Here is an 18,733-nt window from a genome sequence, read left to right as displayed (position 1 = left end):
CTCCAAATGCTGGTCCTTTAGTAACACTGGTGTTATGTTTGATCAACCGCTTAAATGGCATTACTGGAATGAATATGACATCACTCTGCAGAAATCAAAGGGGCCTTTGAATCTGGGGTAGCCAGGCGCTAAAATAGAACTTGGTTCTATTTGTGACGCTTGATGCGCTGCGAGTCACACCTCTCCCATCTCCTCATTGGTTTTTAGGAGCACATACCCACGTGGTTTATTGAAAGATGAATGAGGTCCACACTTGGTTGCCAACCGCCATGGAGTAGAAGGAAAAAGGAAAAAGGAGGAGGAGACGAAGAAGAAGGAGAAGAGGAGGAAGGAGGAGGAAGAAGAAGAACGCGGAGAGATTACAAGAAACTAATTAGGTTTCCCCTTTTATCTGTGGCGTGTCACACAATTTTGTGGGTCAAAATTCTACAAAGATCCAGCATAAAAAAAGGACCTTGTGCACTTCAGGTAAAATAAGAACCCAATGTTTATATCCCAGGACAAATTAGTTAGCAACAGCAAGCTAGTTAGCTAAATGTCCATGAATGTTTCGACCTTTCCCCAAATTAATATAGTTGGTTCAGAGTTCGTTTTGATATTTCAACCTGCGCGTCCGTCTGGTGAGGATAGACAAACTCAACATGTGCACGATGGCGTGAGAGGCCGGTTTGGTCGTTATGTTTGCTGCACACCACTAGTATACAAAAGAGATCATTTTTTATTCTTCCATATAAACACAAAAAACATGGTCAATTGTGGGGGTTTATGTCAGTAAGTAGTCGCTTGAAAAAGTCCAACATTTCAGGATCAAAAACAGGATATCGAAATAACGACATGTACCGTATCACCTCTTGAGGCCAAAATTGACCCGGTGGCACTTTTAGGGTTAAAAGAGATCATGTTGGATATTGACAGGAATGACAACCTGCTGGGACAAGTTGAAGCAATTCCCAACAGCCATTGGAAACCTTCATTCAAACAACAACCAAATGTTCTCTTTGTGTAACTTCCAGCTGGATAGAGGAGCTTATCAATAGACTTAAACAACCCTTTAAAATATTCGTTATTATTAACATACTATTTCTATGTTTGATGAGAGAGCAATTGGAGTTCACTGATTAGAGGAGACATCATACTGTACTTTGACAGACCGCTTAAGCAATCCCTCTCATCCTCACTCGAAACTCCCTCGCAATCACTTCCCTTCCTGGAGACACAAAAGCGACATAATCTCTGACTAACACACAGCTGGTGACGAGCTATTTAGTTTCATTTGTTTACGCAGCCGACGGGTGTACTTCAGTGCGTCGGCAGGAACAGCTCATGTTGGTGCACAAAAGGCCTGAGAGGTGAGACAGACGAAAGTGACAGCACTTAATCCCTTCCCGATTGTTTGGATGGCAGCTACCTCATTCCCTGTCGCTGACAGACACGGTGTGAGTATATGTGCCTTTGTCTATTGGGATATGATAGTGAGTCACACTGTTGATGGCCTTCAGGACTGCGTTGACTTTTTAAAGTTGACAATGCTTCAGTCAGTGCAACACTTCAATAAGTGTTGCACTGACTTGTTGCACAAGTCCATAACCCTTTTCAATAGACAAAGATGGATCTTTTTTCCCCTCCTTTGGCAGAGTTCAAAGTTACAGTCGTGGCCAAAAGTTTTGAGAAAGACACAAATATTAATTTACACAAAGTTTGCTGCTTCAGTGTCTTTAGATATTTTTGTCCGATGTTACTATGGAACACTGAAGTAAAATTACAAGCATTTCATAAGTGTCAAAGGCTTTTATTGACAATTACATGAAGTTGATGCAAAGAGTCAATATTTGCAGTGTTGACGCTTCTTTTTCAAATCCTCCGCAATCCACCCTGGCATGCTGTCAATTAACTTCTGGGCCATATCCTGACTGATGGCAGCCCATTCTTGCATAATCAATGCTTGGAGTTTGTGGGTTTTGTTTGTCCACCCGCCTCTTGAGGATTGACCACAAATTCTCAATGGGATTAAGGTCTGGGGAGTTTCCTGGACATGGACCGAAAATATCAATGTTTTGTTCCCCAAGCCACTTAGTTATCACTTTTGCCTTATGGCAAGGTGCTCCATCATGCTGGAAAAGGCATTGTTCGTCACCAAACTGTTCCTGGATGGTTGGGAGAAGTTGCTCTCAGAGGATGTGTTGGTATCATTCTATATTCATGGCTGTGTTCTTAGGCGAAATTGTGAGTGAGCCCACTCCATTGGCTGAGAAGCAACCCCACACATGAATGGTTTCAGGATGCTTTACTGTTGGCATGACACAAGACTGATGGCAGCGCTCACCTTGTCTTCTCCGGACAAGCTTTTTTCCGGATGCCCCAAACAATCGGAAAGGGGATTCATCAGAGAAAATGACTTTACCCCAGTCCTCAGCAGTCCAATCCCTGGACCTCTTGCAGAATATCAGTCTGTCCCTGATGTTTTTCCTGGAGAGAAGTGGCTTCTTTGCTGCCCTTCTTGACACCAGGCCATCCTCCAAAAGTCTTCACCTCACTGTGCGTGCAGATGCACTCACACCTGCCTGCTGCCATTCCTGAGCAAGCTCTGTACTGGTGGTGCCCCGATCCCGCAGCTGAATCAACTTTAGGAGACGGTCCTGGTGCTTGCTGGATTTTCTTGGGTGCCCTGAAGCCTTCTTCACAACAATTTAACTGCTCTCCTTGAAGTTCTTAATGATCCGATAAATGGTTGATTTAGGTGCAATCTTACTGGCAGCAATATCCTTGCCTATGAAGCCCTTTTTGAGCAAAGCAATGATGACGGCACGTGTTTCCTTGCAGGTAACCATGGCTGACAGAGGAAGAACAATGATTCCAAGCACCACCCTCCTTTTGAAGCTTCCAGTCTGTTATTCGAACTCAATCAGCATGACAGAGTGATCTCCAGCCTTGTCCTCGTCAACACTCACACCTGTGTTAACGAGAGAATCCCTGACATGATGTCAGCTGGTCCTTTTGTGGCAGGGCTGAAATGCAGTGGAAATGTTTTTTGTAGATTCAGTTAATTTGCATGGCAAAGAGGGACTTTGCAATTAATTGCAATTCATCTGATCACTCGTCATAACATTCTGGAGTATATGCAAATTGCCATCATGCAAACTGAGGCAGTAAACTTTGTGAAAATTAATATTTGTGTCATTCTCAAAACTTCTGGCCACGACTGTACATAATTAATTCCTCAGAGAGTCAGAGTCCGTGGATTCTGGATACATATACCTACAATACTGAGCAAGCATGATAATCACCCATATGCTTTAAGTTCAAAGGTAAAGTACAAACATGAAAGTTAGACTGGGCAGCGTGGTGCAATCAAGAAGGAGATGAGGGCAGTTATTGTTGAAAGGCACCACATTAGCTGTTCTATGTCATCTTAATTGAGTTAAGAAAAAGCTCACATCATTAAATAACCAAGTTCATGCTTCTAACACAGGTTATTTACTCGCATTTGGTCAGCTTTCAAAATGTCCAGCAGGTACAGTTCTGGTTGAAAACGGGTTGTAGAGGCATCACTTCAACCAACTACTACAGCCTTTTAACTATACCTCAACTTAGTAATATCTCTATCTAGGACTAAGTAATATCGACAACGCTTACAGTAATAAGCTGTTTATGAACAACTGAACGTATCGAACAGCGTCTTATCATAAAAGCCCAAACACGTCCCGAACTTAAAAGTAGAGTAGTATTATTGTCATTTCTAACGGGAACGCCCTGTCTATCTGCCGGAATACAGCGAAATGAAAGATGATGAGGCGGGCCTCTGCCCGCTCAAAGTGAAGATGGTAATTGCGGCATGCCAATCTATAATCTCTCACTCAGAGGGTAATGTGTAATAACAATGCCTAGACAGAACAGCGCGAAATGTTTAGTTACCATGGAGACAAAGTATGGTCACTCCAATTTACGGCATTTTTGTGCTCTTTCTTCACCATTCATTAGCGCTTCCGGATTGGAATGCCTTGGCAGTGTGTCAATGGACGCCTGCGTTTCCTCAGAACCAAAATGTCTTTCGAGTAGAAAAATGCAGCAATTTTGGAATTGGGGTGTAACGACTTTCCACTTTCCCCCTGAATGAACACCAGCATCCTGGGGTTTCCAAAAGGTGAGTGAATCATATGACAAAGTGCTTCTTTCACTCCCATTTTGCCCTATTCTTCACAGTTTTTTTTCTTCTGTTAAGGCCCCTAGATTATTCACAGCTTCCCTCTGCATTCATGGCCCGGTTTGACACCAAGGCTTGAGCACACTGGCTCCCCCAAGCCAAGCGGCTTAGTGACAAACAGTAACTCCTCCTCAATGGGGGTGACCCCCTTTGGACCAGAGGGGCTGGTTGACTGGAGCAGGGTGGGAGCTGGGGTGGAGGGGAGGTCTGTGGTTACATGGCCTTGGGCAAACTGGGAGAGACATTATAGAGTCATCCTTCCCTGCTGACTAAGGTTCACTGCCTTGGGGGAGAGAGAGAAAGAGAAAGTGCAAGGAAGATGAGAGAGTGAGAGGGAGGGAGGGAGACAGAGAAAGAGGTGAGAGAGCGAGAGGGAGGAAGAGAGAGAGAGAAAGAGGGAAGAGAGAGCGCTAGATAGTGGGGAGGGAGGGAGAGAGCGAGAGAGAGGGGAGGGAGAAAGAGGGAGGAAAAAAAGAGCTCTCCTATTATATGTTTCCTCTCTTTATCCCTCTCGCCCTCCTCGCTTTTCCTGTGTCTGTCAAACACCTCTGTATTTCTCATCACTTTCTGTTGTTTTCCCAGAAGACTAAAGCGGACAATGAAGCGTCCGACAGTGCAAAGAAAGAACACATAGATCTTTTCTCCCAGGTAAAAGAGCACTAAGACACAACATATTAATTCATGCTTTTAAAATAAATAAAATGCACCCTTTCGCTAAATCTTTCTTTCATACGAGTCTTAGAAGTTCAGGAACGAGAAGACCTCTCAGGGAAATGAGACAGCAACAAATAAACGTCAAAGTAAAAAATAATGAGTTGCAATATATTTGCTTCAATGTAACGAAAGAACATCAATTGAAAAGTAATCTTGGATTTAAGCATCGCAGTGAGACACTTAAACGCACAACAAACACCAGCAACCCCAAATATTTTAGGAGGCGCATAAATACAATCTTTATCGTTATTGGTCCATTATACACAGAAAATGTAAATGTGTTAATTTATGCTTTCCCAGTACCCAGCTCCAACACAACTTAAACAGATGCTGATTCTCCTTCAATTCATCAACCTGCGAATATCGGAATGTTCAAAACATTGAATCATGCGTTCAGTTATTCTAAATGCTTTCAAGCGTAGTATGTATCCAGACGACTAAATGGCAGCCTCTTAGCTAGAACTCTTGAAGGTCAAAATGCATTTTCCTTTTACAACGGCCACTCTCTCCAACTACTCACACAAGGCAAGGGGACAATTAATACACACAACACCAAGGATGCTTTCGGCACAAAAAAATGCTCTTAGATTTCAATCTTAACTCTGTGCCATTGTGTAGAATGTGCTATGAAGGTTGCAAAACAGAGCTCTCCATCATCTACTACTTGTGGAATTTTGTATTGCTTCTACGGGATCTGAGCTGAAAGCAAACAGAATGAGGAGCCGGTGGAACAGGCCTTACCTTGACCTCCACGTGAGCCATGAGGACTGCAAAGTTAGTCAGGTGGGTACAAGAGCACGTGGTGTGAGTCCTGTTGGTGCCTAGCAACCGGCAATCCTGCGTCGACCAGTACCCCGTCATGGTCCTCTTGGAATAACTCCAGAAAGAACAGTTGGGGTTAAAGCTTTCCTTGGATTGCTGTGGGGGACAAACCACATAACAATTAGCCTATGGGCCCCTGCACAATGGAGCTAATGGGAGGAAAAACACACACATTGATTGCAGGTTGAGTCATGTTTCTTTTCTAAATGGCTCTGGCTGGGTTAAATGGAAACGCATGGGGCTAATTCCAGGTAAGCTCCCATAACCTCGACACGCCACAATGCCATAACTCCAGATCCGGACTAAATATTTCAGAAAAATACCCTTAATTCCCTTTTCCGGTGGCAGTTCAGGTTTAGTTCAATGGTGGCGGCGGCAGCCTTTCATTGTGTTTTTCAACCTCACTTTAACCTTCACTGTGCGACAATAGACTGCCCCGCCGCTCTCTGCAAGGTGGCGGCCTTAACGGCTAGCGTTGCCTGCCATCTCGCTGGCCTGTTTCAAAACAGCCACTTAAGAGCTTAATGCAGATAAAGCGTGAGAGGAAAGGCGTGCCGATGCATAGGAATGCCTCAAATAGTTTTCAACAGGTAAAGTTTCCTTGATGTGGGAAAGCACCATCTCTTGCAGCTAGATATTGCCGGGCCACTTCAATTGCACCTTAAATCCTGGGTGCATTTAAGGGAATTGTCCACAGCAGAAGACAATCTGGCTGCTACTGAATGCAATCAAAACTGTGACTGTGGAACATGGGCTGAGTCCCAAATGGCACCATATACGGCTCTGGTCAAAAGTAGTGCACTGTATAGGGAATAGGATTCCATTTGTGACACATCCATAATCAGCAGATCCTCTCAGAGATAAGCGTCCCACCTTATTGAGTTATCCTCCACGCAGCCAACCAATGGCTAGTTGGATACAGTGCAGCACGGTCGTGGAATAACCAGACCAGGTGACCTTCTGTCCCATTCACGACTTTAAGTAGTCCATTAAGTGCTGAGGCAAGGAAGCGAAACAATAACTAGAGGACGACAACAATCCCCTGGGACCAGTGGTCCAAAACCATCTGATCTAAAGGCTTTTCATTGTAGAGCGATGGAACAAAAGACTAGAGTGAAGAGCAGTACAGCCGGATCCTAGATCTGTTTATGGTGTATAGCCAAGTACTATGGTGGTGTTTGGTATGACAGTCGGTGGTGTAGTGGAGGGTAAACACAAGAAAACGCAGTTTACCCACCTTTTGCGGAAGAACGCATTGAAAGTATAAGGAGCGTTACTTTATTCACTGCGACCAAGTTTAACCACCTATTTTCTTTACCACTACATCACTGATGACAATTAACATAGTAGTTGCCAAGATGACACAAATAGATCTGAACCCAGGCTATCCTTATCCTAGGATAAGTCCGTTTTTGTCACGATTGGCATGACAATGACCATAGTAGTTGGCAAGACAGCAGAAACAGATCTGGAACCAGGCTATGAGAAGTACGTCCTCCTATCCATTCATATTCTAGTGTACCTGCAGTTATATAACCATCCATATAGATTCAGTTCATCTTTTTGAATACTGTCTTGACGAACCTTAGAATACTCTTTAAATAATCAACTTTTTAGAAGAAAAAAGACATGTCCTCACTGACAGAAGTGCAGTGGAGGGAAGCACAAACTTACTGTATATAAGAGCACTGTTTTATTGAGATTAGACCAGTGGGGCAAGAAAAACGTAGGAAAGCGGCGGCGGGCTCCAGTTGGTCCCCAGTAATAACTGCATTGGCCCCAAGTGTTACATCCCCCCCCCTTCCCCCTCCCTGCCTAATAACAGATTTGGGCGCCGTTGGGAGACAAACCGGGGCTGTTTCGAAGGAGTCGTGCGAGGGGAAGATAATGCAGTCGGGGAGGAAGTTAATGCTCCGCCTATGACTAACCAGCCTTCAGGGAAGAACAATAGAACCCTCATATTAGCTCAGCCTTCCAGGTTAGACTGTTCTGTTCTAAAACTAATAGGGAGAAAACGAATGAACACAAAGTTTTGCATCGTCAATATGTTATGAAAGATTGAGGTAAAACTTTAAGATGGGGGGCTATGGGGTGACTCCATTCATTTAAATGTCCAAAATGGATGTACCAGTCCCAAATTGCCCCTTTAAGAAACTCAGTGAATTTCATGATAATCCCAAAGTGTGTGTGTGTGTGTGTGTGTGTGTGTGTGCGTACACGTTCTACCTGCAGGTGTTTCAAGGTAAATATGACCGGTTCAGACAGGTAGACTTTGTTGTTCTCTTTGTTGATAGCTGCGGTGATGACGGGAGAGTTGACAATGACAGAGTAGTTGGTGGCCATGGCTTCCCTGCCGAGCTTCATGCTGGCATTCTCTGTAGACAGGTAGGCTCCGATGTGTTTGTACAGGACGAAAGCCATTCGGATCTCTCCTAGGAAAAATAACACATCATGGGTCAGTCTCAATTTCTTGAAAATCCATCCTCTGCTCATCTCCTCCCCTTTGTCTGTGGTAACAGGTGAAAACAATATGGTGTAAGCTCATCATTAGGCTGGCTTTCACCAGGTCAGTTCTTTCAGATCAGAGCGATGAAGGAAAGTAAAATTTAAGGCAATTGAGACTTGAGACAGAGCCACCACTGACGAACTGAAAGTGTGTGGTTAAAATGTTTTGCCATACAGTATAATGTTATTGCACATGTGACTTAATAACAGCGCAAATCAATGTTAAAGTAGCAGAGACATTAACGCCAGAAAACCAAACAAAATCCAAAAGTGAAAAATGACTATCTGGTCAACATATGTTTCTGTCCATAAATTTAAAAAGTGTGTAAACCTAGGCTAGATGTGCCAAGGTTTTATATGCCTACGAGAGACCCACACACATTGAAGAGCACAGAGTCAGCCGGAGTGCAGCCGGCCTTTGGAACCATTTTGGGGTTAAGTGCCTGCTCCAGGACATAACGGCGTTGGGCCACCACAGTTCATCCTACAGATGTCAAAGGTTACAGTTCCACAAAGTCTTGGAGCACCCAATAACTTAACCTATTCAAATTCATAAGACTTAAAAATAAGGATGCATTTTGGGGGTACGGTAAAAACTGCATTCATTCTTTTTCGATTTTTGATTCCACAGGATTATAGAGTTGAAACTATTTTGGACAAAATATAGGGAAAATTGGTCAAACACATTCGCTGCTCCGAGCGTGTTATCAAGAGCAACAAAGGTGTCGAGGCTGAAAAAAAGACCTCCGTAGGTATGATAGGTCGATTTAATTCAACTTCAATGAAATGTCATTATTGCTTTATTGCACTGACAGAGGCAACAGATACTCGTCCTAATTTCTTGCCCCGCTCCCATCGCACTACCTTATCCCATCTCCTGGCGTCTTTCTTTAGACGGTGGATATGAAAGCACACCCCTCCCACAGCGACTTGGATCACTCACTCGAGATGAAAATAAAACAATTTGTGTGTTACCTCTCAATGAACGGGAAATAAAAGCAAATGAAGATATAATGAATTATCAGGCACCACTGGATATTCATCGAGAGCCAAGAGCGGTGAGCACGCGCTAACAGGCTAACTCATTTGCACGAACAAGTAATCAAGTCCAAAAACGGGCCGTGGAGCTCCCGTAGGTAGCCCCGCATTGTGTATAATAGCCTCATTAAAGTTTGAAGCAGCTCTTGAACACAACTAATTCCGCAACCAGGGACCCTCTTTTGTCCATTTGAAGTCGAGTAAAAAAGGCGCTTTGCTTTATCAGAGGTTGTATCAGGGGTGGCCAACCCTCCTCCTGGAGAACTTCCCTTCTGCTAGGCTTTCTCTCCAGCTCTTATCTAGCACACCTCATTCTACTAATTAGCTGCTTTCCGTGACCTTGATACTATGCAGAATCAACTGTGTTATAACAAGGTTGCAACAAAACCCAGGTAGATCCAGTATCTCTTTCCTGGAAGAGGGTTGGTCACCTCTGCCTGAAACCAAGTGTAAGCCCTCCACCTGCTTCTAACATTTTGGCACACAATTATATTGATGTTATTCCAGGGAAACTATTCAATTACCATGTAACGGGTCTGTAAGTACAAGTGGTTACACTGGTACTTACCACTTCTACAGGCGCAAAACAGTAGCAACAACGTATCTGTCAACCAATTGAAAATGTAGCTTTTTTATGGAATAATTTGCCGCGTCGAACGTGCGTTTTGGTTTGAAGGCACCCTAACTCCGCACACACAAAAAACATGTTACTGGAAAGCAACCCATGCTCTTAACAGCCTGTTAGAAGCAGGTGGTATGCAAGTATAATTAGCTGCAGGGAAGTTATATTTCTCATTCACACCAGGCCCTGCAAAGGGGCGCGTTTTAAACTCCCAAGCCCCTTTCAAAGCAGCTTACACTTCTGTTCCTATTGAATTGACCTACTTTTTCAATATATTAGCTAACGGTGAGCAAAAACAGGGTGCCAGCTTTGTTGTTGTTTGAGACACGGTTTACTCTTTTAAGATATTAGAGCATATCTCTCCTTTACTGGTTACAAAGAAAAAACATTTCCTATACTCTTATGGCATCAGAAAAATAAGCAAACTATGCATGGAATTATCAATGGCAGACTTATCTCAGACAGGGATGTTCAGACCAGAAGAGCTACTGGGTATGCAGGCACTAACTGATGGAATGGAACAAAACCCTGCACAACCAATAGCTGTTCAGGACTGGAGTTGGAGAGCCCTGATATATATATTTTTTTTAATTAAAAGGCAAACCCATTTACCGTTTCTCCCATGTTGTTTCAAGGTGCTTGATGACAGGGAGATGGAGTTACCATGGCCTCCACTTTGTGGGAATTTCAGGTCGGGCAGATTTCCTTCCGTACTCATCCGGGCCACCTCCAGCTCTGGACAGAAGCAAATGAGAAGAAACCATTTAAAGAACATTATTATGAGGGGTGAAAGTGTAGACAGTGATGCAAGAGAATTCCATCTGGGATAACATTTGCAGTATATGAATGTTAACCCATGCACCCACCAGCGCTCGCTGTTAACCTACCGAAACGTGTTAGCATTGAACAATAGCTTTACATTGTAATATGAAACTCAGTTCTGCTCTGACTGTATGCATCACAGCACTGGCGTTTGTTTCAGATCAGAGACAAAGCAGACAAAGGGGTAACAACAAAGTTTAAGAAACACTTGATCAAAAGATGCTCCCTTCCCCAACATCAGCTATTATGCATTACTTTATGCATTTCACAAACTTCAAATGGATTTTCAAGGGGATACCTTGTCAGATTTTTCTCAGAAGCCTTTTACTCTGATATAATTGATTCCATTCATCAGTGGTTTCAGGGTGTGTTGAATGAAGTACATCATCCTCTGAATTCGGTAGGCTTTGAAGAGTAGCGTCCCACTGAAGCCGTCTGATCAACACTGGGCTATACACGTCTCGCAACACTTTCTTCATCGAGTTAGGAGTAACTGAGGGAGCCTGGTTGCGTACCTCCTTGCTTCGTGTTGAAGTCCACTAACTTTTGCCAACTGAGAAAATTGGCCCTCACTTCAAGGAAGCTATCAATGTTGGGGGTGAGCTGAGAGGAAAGCGATGGGTAGACGAGATAGAGACAAATGGTGAAGACAGCCAGGTTTTGGAGAACCGGCACAACAGCTGTTGTGTCTGAGGGGAGATCATCATTTGTGGTTTAAAGGCTGCTGCATCGTACAGCAGAGGAAAATGAGGAGTCGATAGGAGATTGGCAGAAATAATCTGTTTGTAAGAGATACTGTACTTTTCATGTGCTTGAATTTAGTTTGAGAATACAGAACAAGACCCATCTTAAAATAGTACATTGTCTTTTAAATTCTTCACTTGAGCTTGTCTGGTGCAATGGAACTAATGGAATAGTCCCCAAAGTGCAAACCCTGCCCACCTGTCCCTCCAGGCAGGCCCAATCAAACGTTATAAGTATTTTAAGGAAAACCAATACTATTTGAACACAGGCCTGGACAGTACTATGTTAATTGGGAGAGATGGCATCAAAAATGTCTAACTTCTTTCAACTTCTGGCTTCAAGGCCACCTCTCAAATGCTCGCACAAAACACCCACAGAGGGAAGGCATAACCTTCTTATTGTGGCTGTCTTTGAAAAAATAAGTTGTTTTCATGCTCTCACTTTAAGAGAACCTTTGTATTAACATTCCGTGGCACCCTCGCAACTGCTACACAATGGTGCAAGGGATTCTTTTGGAGATGGCGAGATGTATTCCTATTCAACTGGAAAGCAACAATGGGAGATATACCGAACAATCCCAGATCAGGGCTAACTGAGTCAGTTGCAATTTTTTTCATCCCGCTGGATGAGCCATGAAAAAAAGGCTTTAGACTGGCTTTAGGCATCGCACACACACACAATAGGTGTTGATGTGTATGCCGGTTGAAATAAGACGGCAGAAATCTGTTCATAAGATCAGCGATGAGAGGGAGTGATACACAGACATGCATGCAAACAAACAAAAGGTGGAGAGAAGATTAACACATACAGTGCATTCGAAAAGTATTTCGACCCCTTCCGCATTTTCCTCATCAATATACACACACAATACCCCATAATGACAAAACGAACAGATTTTCTTTTACATTTTTGCACATTTCTAGAAAACAACAACAATACCATATTTACATAAGTATTCAGACACTTTGCTATGAGACTCGAAATTGAGCTTCGGTGCATCCTGTTTCCATTGATCATCCCTGTGGTGTTTCTACAACTTGATTGGAGTCCACCTGTGTTAAATTCAATTTATTGGGCATGATTTGGAAAGGCACACACCTGTTGAGACACAGATCTGGGGAAGGGATCCAAAAAATGTCTGCAGCATTGAAGGTAACCAAGAACACAGTGGCCTCCCTCATTCTTATATGGAAGGAGTTCGGAACCACCAAGACACTTCCTAGAGCTGGCCACATGGCTAAACTGAGCCATCGTGGGAAGAGGGCTTTGGTCAGGGAGGTGACCAAGAAACAGATGGTCACTCTGACAGTGCTCCAGAGTTCCTCTGTGGAGATGGGAGAACCTTCCAGAAGGACAATCATCACTTCAGCACTCCACCAATCAGGCCTTTATGGTGGAGTGGCCAGACGGAAGCCACACCTCAGTAAATGGCACATGACAGCCCGCTTGGAGTTGCCAAAAGGCACTTAAAGGACTCTCAGACCATGAGAAACAAGATTCTCTGGTCTAATGAAACCAAGATTGAACTCTTTTCAGCGGCAGGGACTGGAAGACTAGTCAGGATCGAGGGAAAGATACAGAGATTCTTGATTGAAAAGCTCTCGGGAGCAGGTTAGGACCTCAGACAGGCGAAGGTTCATCTTCCAACAGGACAACGACCCTAAACACATAGCCAAGACAACGCAGGACGGGCTTCGGGATAAGTCTCAATATCCTTGAGTGGCCCAGCAAGAGACCGGACTTGAACCCGTTCGAACATCTCTGGAGAGACCTGAAAATACCTGTGCAGCGATGCTCCCCATCCTTCCTGACAGAGCTTGAGAGGATCTGCAGAGAAGAACGGGAGATACTCCCCAAATACAGGTGTGCCATACCCAAGAAGACGTGAGCCTGTAATCGCTGCCAAAGGTGCTTCAACAAAGTACTGCATAAAAGGTCTGAATACCTATGTAAATGTCATATTTCAGTCTTTTTTTTTTTTTTTACAATTTTACTATTTTGCTTTGTCATTATGGGTTATTGTGTGTAGATTGATGAGGGAAAAAATGATTTAATCAATTTTAGAATAAGGCTGTAACGTAACAAAATGTGGAAAAAGTCAAGGGGTCTGAATACTTTCCGAAAGTACTGTATACACACACGCACGCGCATATGCTGGCATGCAGATATAGGATCTTAATTTGAGCCAGTTTGCAACAACAGGAAAATAATCCTGCAGCACAGAAAATGTGAATTATTATGTGGATTATAATTAATTTATATTTTTGTAGGGTTGATACATTTTTCATAATGGAAAATCAAGTCTGAAATTTCAGAGTGGAAATTACTTTTTTACCTCAGATACACTACAACTTGTATATTTTGTGCATTGCAGGAACATTTTCCTGCAACAGAGTGATCAAATTAAGATCCTACATCTGTACCTTATGAAATTATCTTCTTTCAACGCCTCATTTTCCAATGCAGCAGTCTTTGAACCACAAATGATGATCTCCCCTCAGACACAACAGCTGTTGTGCCGGCACTCCAAAATGTGGCTGTGTTTACCATTCATCTCGATCTCGTCTACCCATCGCTTTCCTCTCAGCTCACACCCAAAACTGATCACTTCCTTAAAGCGAGGGCCAATCTCAGAGGGCAAAATTGTTCGTCAGCTTCAACCATTCTTTAACCGCACAAAGCGAGAAAGTGTACAAGGCTCCCTCTGTTACACCTGAACTCCTCCTCACTCAATAAAGAAAGTTATCCTGCAACAGGGTGATCAAATGAAGATAATACATTTGTAGGTACACACACACACAGACTAACTAACGTTATTAGGATCTTGTTTAGTGAGAAGTACATACACTCAGTCAGTTTATTAGGTACACCACCCCTTTCAAGAAAACGGTTCACTCCTACAGACAGTGAGTCACGTGGCCATGGCTTGCTATATAAAGCATGCAGACAGGCATCAAGACCTTCAGTTACTGTTTGACTGAACGTTAGAATGGACAACATGAGTGACCTAAGCTACTTTAAGCGTGGTATCATCTGTGCTAGGAGCGCCGGTTCCAGTATCTCAGAAATGTCCGGCATCCTGGGATTTCCACGCACGACAGTGTCTAGGGTTTACTGGGAACGGTGCAACAAACAAAAAAACATTCAGTCAGCGGCAGTCTTGTGGGCAAAAACGTCTCGTTGAGAAAAGGTTGAAGGAGAATGGCAAGAATCGTGAAAGCTAACAGGCAGACCACAAACAGAAATGGTGCAGTACAACAGAGGTGTGCAGAACGACATCTCGGAATGCACAACTTGTCGGTCCTTGTCTGGATGGGCTACTGCAGCAGACGACCACACCGGGTTCCACTCCTATCAGCTAAAAACAAGAAAAAGAGTCTCCAGTGGGCACATGATCACCACACTGGACAATTGAGGTGCAAAAAAACATTGCCTGGCCCGACAAATCCGAGTTCCTGTTGCATCATGCTGATGGCAGAGTCAGGATTTGGCATAAGCAGCATGAGTCCATGGTTCCATCCTGCTGGTTGTCAACGGTACAAGCTGGTGGCAGTGGTGTAATGGTGTGGGGAATGTTTTCCTGGCACACGTTAGGGCCCTTGAAACCAATTGAGCAACGTGTCCATGCCCAGAATAATTCAGGCACTTCTGGAGGCAAAGGAGGGTCTTACCCGGTACCTAATAAACTGTATTTCTGGCAACAAGAGCATGAAAACAGGAATAATATATCCTAGGTAAGCTTTTGTATTGCTTGTGAGTACTGCACATAAAAATGTAAATGTTTCACGCACAAACAAAGTCTACAGGTACATACATTATTCAGCCATTGCCTAGGAGAGAGCAATCATCGGAACAGTGGACAAGAGAGCACCAGCTGTTCTGGACGACTATATGATCCCGCTCTTTGTAGCCAAATGTAAGTAAGTCCTTTAAACAGGTTAACATTAACAAGGCCGCAGGGACAGACAGATTACCAGGATGCGTACACGGAGCATGTGCTGACCAACTGGCAAGTGTCTTCAATGACATTTTCAACCTCTGCCTGACCCAGTCTGTAATACCTACATGTTTCAAGCAGACCACCATAGTCCCTGTGAACGCCAAGGTAACCTGTCTAAATGACTATCGCCCTGTAGAACTCACATCTGTAGCCAAAAAATGCTTTGAAAGGCTGGTCATGGCTCACATCAACACCATCATCTCAGACACCGTGGACCCACTCCAATTTGCATACCGCCCCAACAGATCAACAGATGATGCAATCTCTATTGCACTCCAGACTGCCCTTTCCTACCTGGACAAAATAAATGTCTACTGTATGTGAGAATGCTGTTCATTGACTACAGCTGGGGGTACAATACCATAGTGCCCTGAAAGCTCATCACTAAGCTAAGGATCCTGCGACTGAACACCTCCCTCTGCAACTAGATAATGGATTTCCAGACATGGCGACATGGGTAGGCAACAAATCTGCCAAGGTGACCCTCAACATGGGAGCCCCTCAGGGTTGCATACTTAGTCCCCTCCTTTTCTCCCTGTTCTCCCTTGACTGTGCATGACACCAACATCATCATTAAGTTTGCTGACGACACAATGGTGGTAGACCTGATCACCAACAACGATGAGAGGGAGGTTGTCAGAAACTTGGCAGCGTAGTTCCAGGACAACAACCTCTCCCTTATCATCAGCAAGACAAAGGAGCTGATTGTGGACTACAGGAAAGGGAAGGCCGAGCACATCCAGAGCTTAAAAGCTCCTCAGATCCTTAGTGATGTGGACACCAGCTTAGTCCAAACACACCAAGACAGTCGTGAAAAGGGCTCGACAATGCCTCGTCCCCTTCAGGAGGCAGGAAAGATTTGGCATGGGACCTCAGATCCTTAAAAAGTTATACAGCTACACCATTGAGAGCATCTTGACTGGCTGCATCACAGGCTTGGTATGGCAACTGCTTGGCATCTGACCATAAGGCGCTACAGAGGGTAGTGCATATGGCCCAGCACATCACTGGGGCCGAGCTCTCTTCCACCCAGGACGTCTATACGAGGCGGTGTCAGAGGAAGGCCATAAAAACTGTCAAAGACTCCAGACACACAAGTCATAGACTGGCAAGCGGTACAGCACGGCAAAGGCTCCTGAACAGCTACTACACACAAGCCATAAGACTGCTGAACAGTTAACCAAATGGCTACCTGGACTACATGCATTGACCCTCTTTTTTTTGTTGCACTGGCTCTATGCGCACTCACTGGACTCTACCCACACATACTACAGGGGCGGCAGGTAGCCTAGTGGTTATAGTGTTGGACTTGTAACCGAAAGGTTACAAGATCGAATCCCCAAGCTGACAAGGTAAAAATCTGTTGTTCTGCCCCTGAACAAGGCAGTTAACCCACTGTTCTTAGGCCGTCATTGAAAATAAGAATTTGTTCTTAACTGACTTGCCTAGTTAAATAAAGGTAAAATAAACACTACAACACAGACACTTTCTTCTGAAACTTGTCAGTATATTCTTGTTCTGAGAAATGAAGGCCATTCCACGCGAGAAATTGCCAAGAAACTGAAGATCTCATACAATGCTGTGTACTACTCCCTTCACAGAACAGCGCAAACTGGCTCTAACCAGAATAGAAAGAGGAGTGGGAGGCACCGGTGCACAACTGAGAAAGAGAACAAGAACATTAGTGTGTCTAGTTTGAGAAACAGATGCCTCACAAGTCCTCAACTGGCAGCTTCACTAAATAGTACCTGCAAAACAACAGTCTCAACGTCAACAGTGAAGAGGGGACTCTGGGATGCTGGCCTTCTAGGCAGAGTTGCAAAAAAAAAAGCCATCTCTCAGACTGGCCAATAAAAAGAAAAGATTGAGATGGGTAAAATAACACAGACACTGGACAGAGGAAGATTGGAAAAAAGTGATATGGAAGTTTGAGGTGTTCGGATCACAAAAGAACATTCATGAGACGCAGAAAATACGAAAAGAAGCTGGAGGAGTGCTTGACGCCATCTGTCAAGCATGATGAAGGCAATGTGATGGTCTGGGGGTGCTTTGCTGATGGTAAAGTGGGAGATTAGTACAGGGTAAAAGAGATTTTGAAGAAAGAAGGCTATCACTCCATTTTGCAACGCTATGCAATACCCTGTGGACGGCACTTAATTGGAGCCAATTTCTTCCTACAACAGGACAATGACCCAAAGCACTGCTCTAAACTATGCAAGAACTATTTAGGGAAGAAGCAGTCAGCTGGTCTTCTGTCTATAATGGAGTGGCCAGCACTCTCACCGGATCTCAATCTTATTGAGCTGTTGTAGGAGCAGCTTGACCGTATGGTACGTAAGAAGTGCCCATCAAGCCAATCCAACTTGTGGGAGGTGCTTCAGGAAGCGTGGGGTGAAATCTCTTCAGATAACATCAACAAATTGACAACTAGAATGCCAAAGGTCTGCAAGGCTGTGATTGCTGCAAATGGAGGATTCTTTGACGAAAGCAAAGTTTGAAGGACACAATTATTATTTCAATTAAAAATCATTATTTAAAACCTTGGCAACATCTTGACTATATTTCCAATTAATTTTGCAACTCCTTTCATGTATGTTTTCATGGAAAACAAGGACATTTCTAAGTGACCCCAAACTTTTGAACCGTAGCGTGTGTGTGTGTGTGTGTGTGTGTGTGTGTGTGTGTGTGTGTGTGTGTGTGTGTGTGTGTGTGTGTGTGTGTATACAGTTGAAGTCGGAAGTTTACATACAATTAGGTTGGAGTCATTAAAACTAATTTTTCAACCACTCCACAAATTTCTTGTTAACAAACTATAGTTTTGGCAAGTCGGTTAGGACATCTACTTTGTGCATGACACAAGTAATTTTTTCAACAATTGTTTACAGACAGATTATTTCACTTATAATTCACTGTTTCACAATTCCAGTGGGTCAGAAGTTTACATACACTAAGTTGACTGTGCCTTTAAACAGCTTGGAAAATTCCAGAAAATTATGTCATGGCTTTAGAAGATTCTGATAGGCTAATTTACATAATTTGAGTCAATTGGAGGTGTACATGTGGATGTATTTCAAGGCCTACCTTCAAACTCAGTGCCTCTTTGCTGGACATCATGGGAAAATATGCCAAGACCTCAGAAATAAAATTGTAGACCTCCACAAGTCTGGTTCATCCTTGGGAACACTTTCCAAATGCCTGAAGGTACCACATTCATCTGTACAAACAATAGTACGCAAGTATAAACACCATGGGGCCACGCCGTCAT

The 18,733-nt window shown here is 43.7% G+C and overlaps 1 protein-coding gene across 8 annotated transcripts in view; it reads right to left on the bottom strand.

The window, feature by feature from the left end:
• The window catches only part of LOC115198263 (adhesion G protein-coupled receptor L3), a 304,863-nt gene that overhangs the window by 52,790 nt on the left and 233,340 nt on the right, over positions 1 to 18,733 (bottom strand). For 5 of the 8 annotated variants that reach the window (XM_029760110.1, XM_029760112.1, XM_029760111.1 and 2 more), the window contains 3 exons: positions 10,515 to 10,637; positions 7,955 to 8,169; positions 5,657 to 5,833 (listed from right to left, as the gene is read on the bottom strand). In XM_029760110.1, coding sequence (XP_029615970.1) covers positions 5,657 to 5,833; positions 7,955 to 8,169; positions 10,515 to 10,637 — 515 coding nt within the window. The remainder of the gene's footprint in view (positions 1 to 5,656; positions 5,834 to 7,954; positions 8,170 to 10,514; positions 10,638 to 18,733) is intronic. The other 3 variants (XM_029760113.1, XM_029760115.1, XM_029760114.1) reach the window with 1 other exon arrangement.

Source organism: Salmo trutta, chromosome 8 (genome assembly GCF_901001165.1).
Source record: "Salmo trutta chromosome 8, fSalTru1.1, whole genome shotgun sequence".
Lineage (NCBI taxonomy): Eukaryota > Metazoa > Chordata > Actinopteri > Salmoniformes > Salmonidae > Salmo > Salmo trutta.
This window is presented reverse-complemented; position numbering and strand designations above follow the sequence as displayed.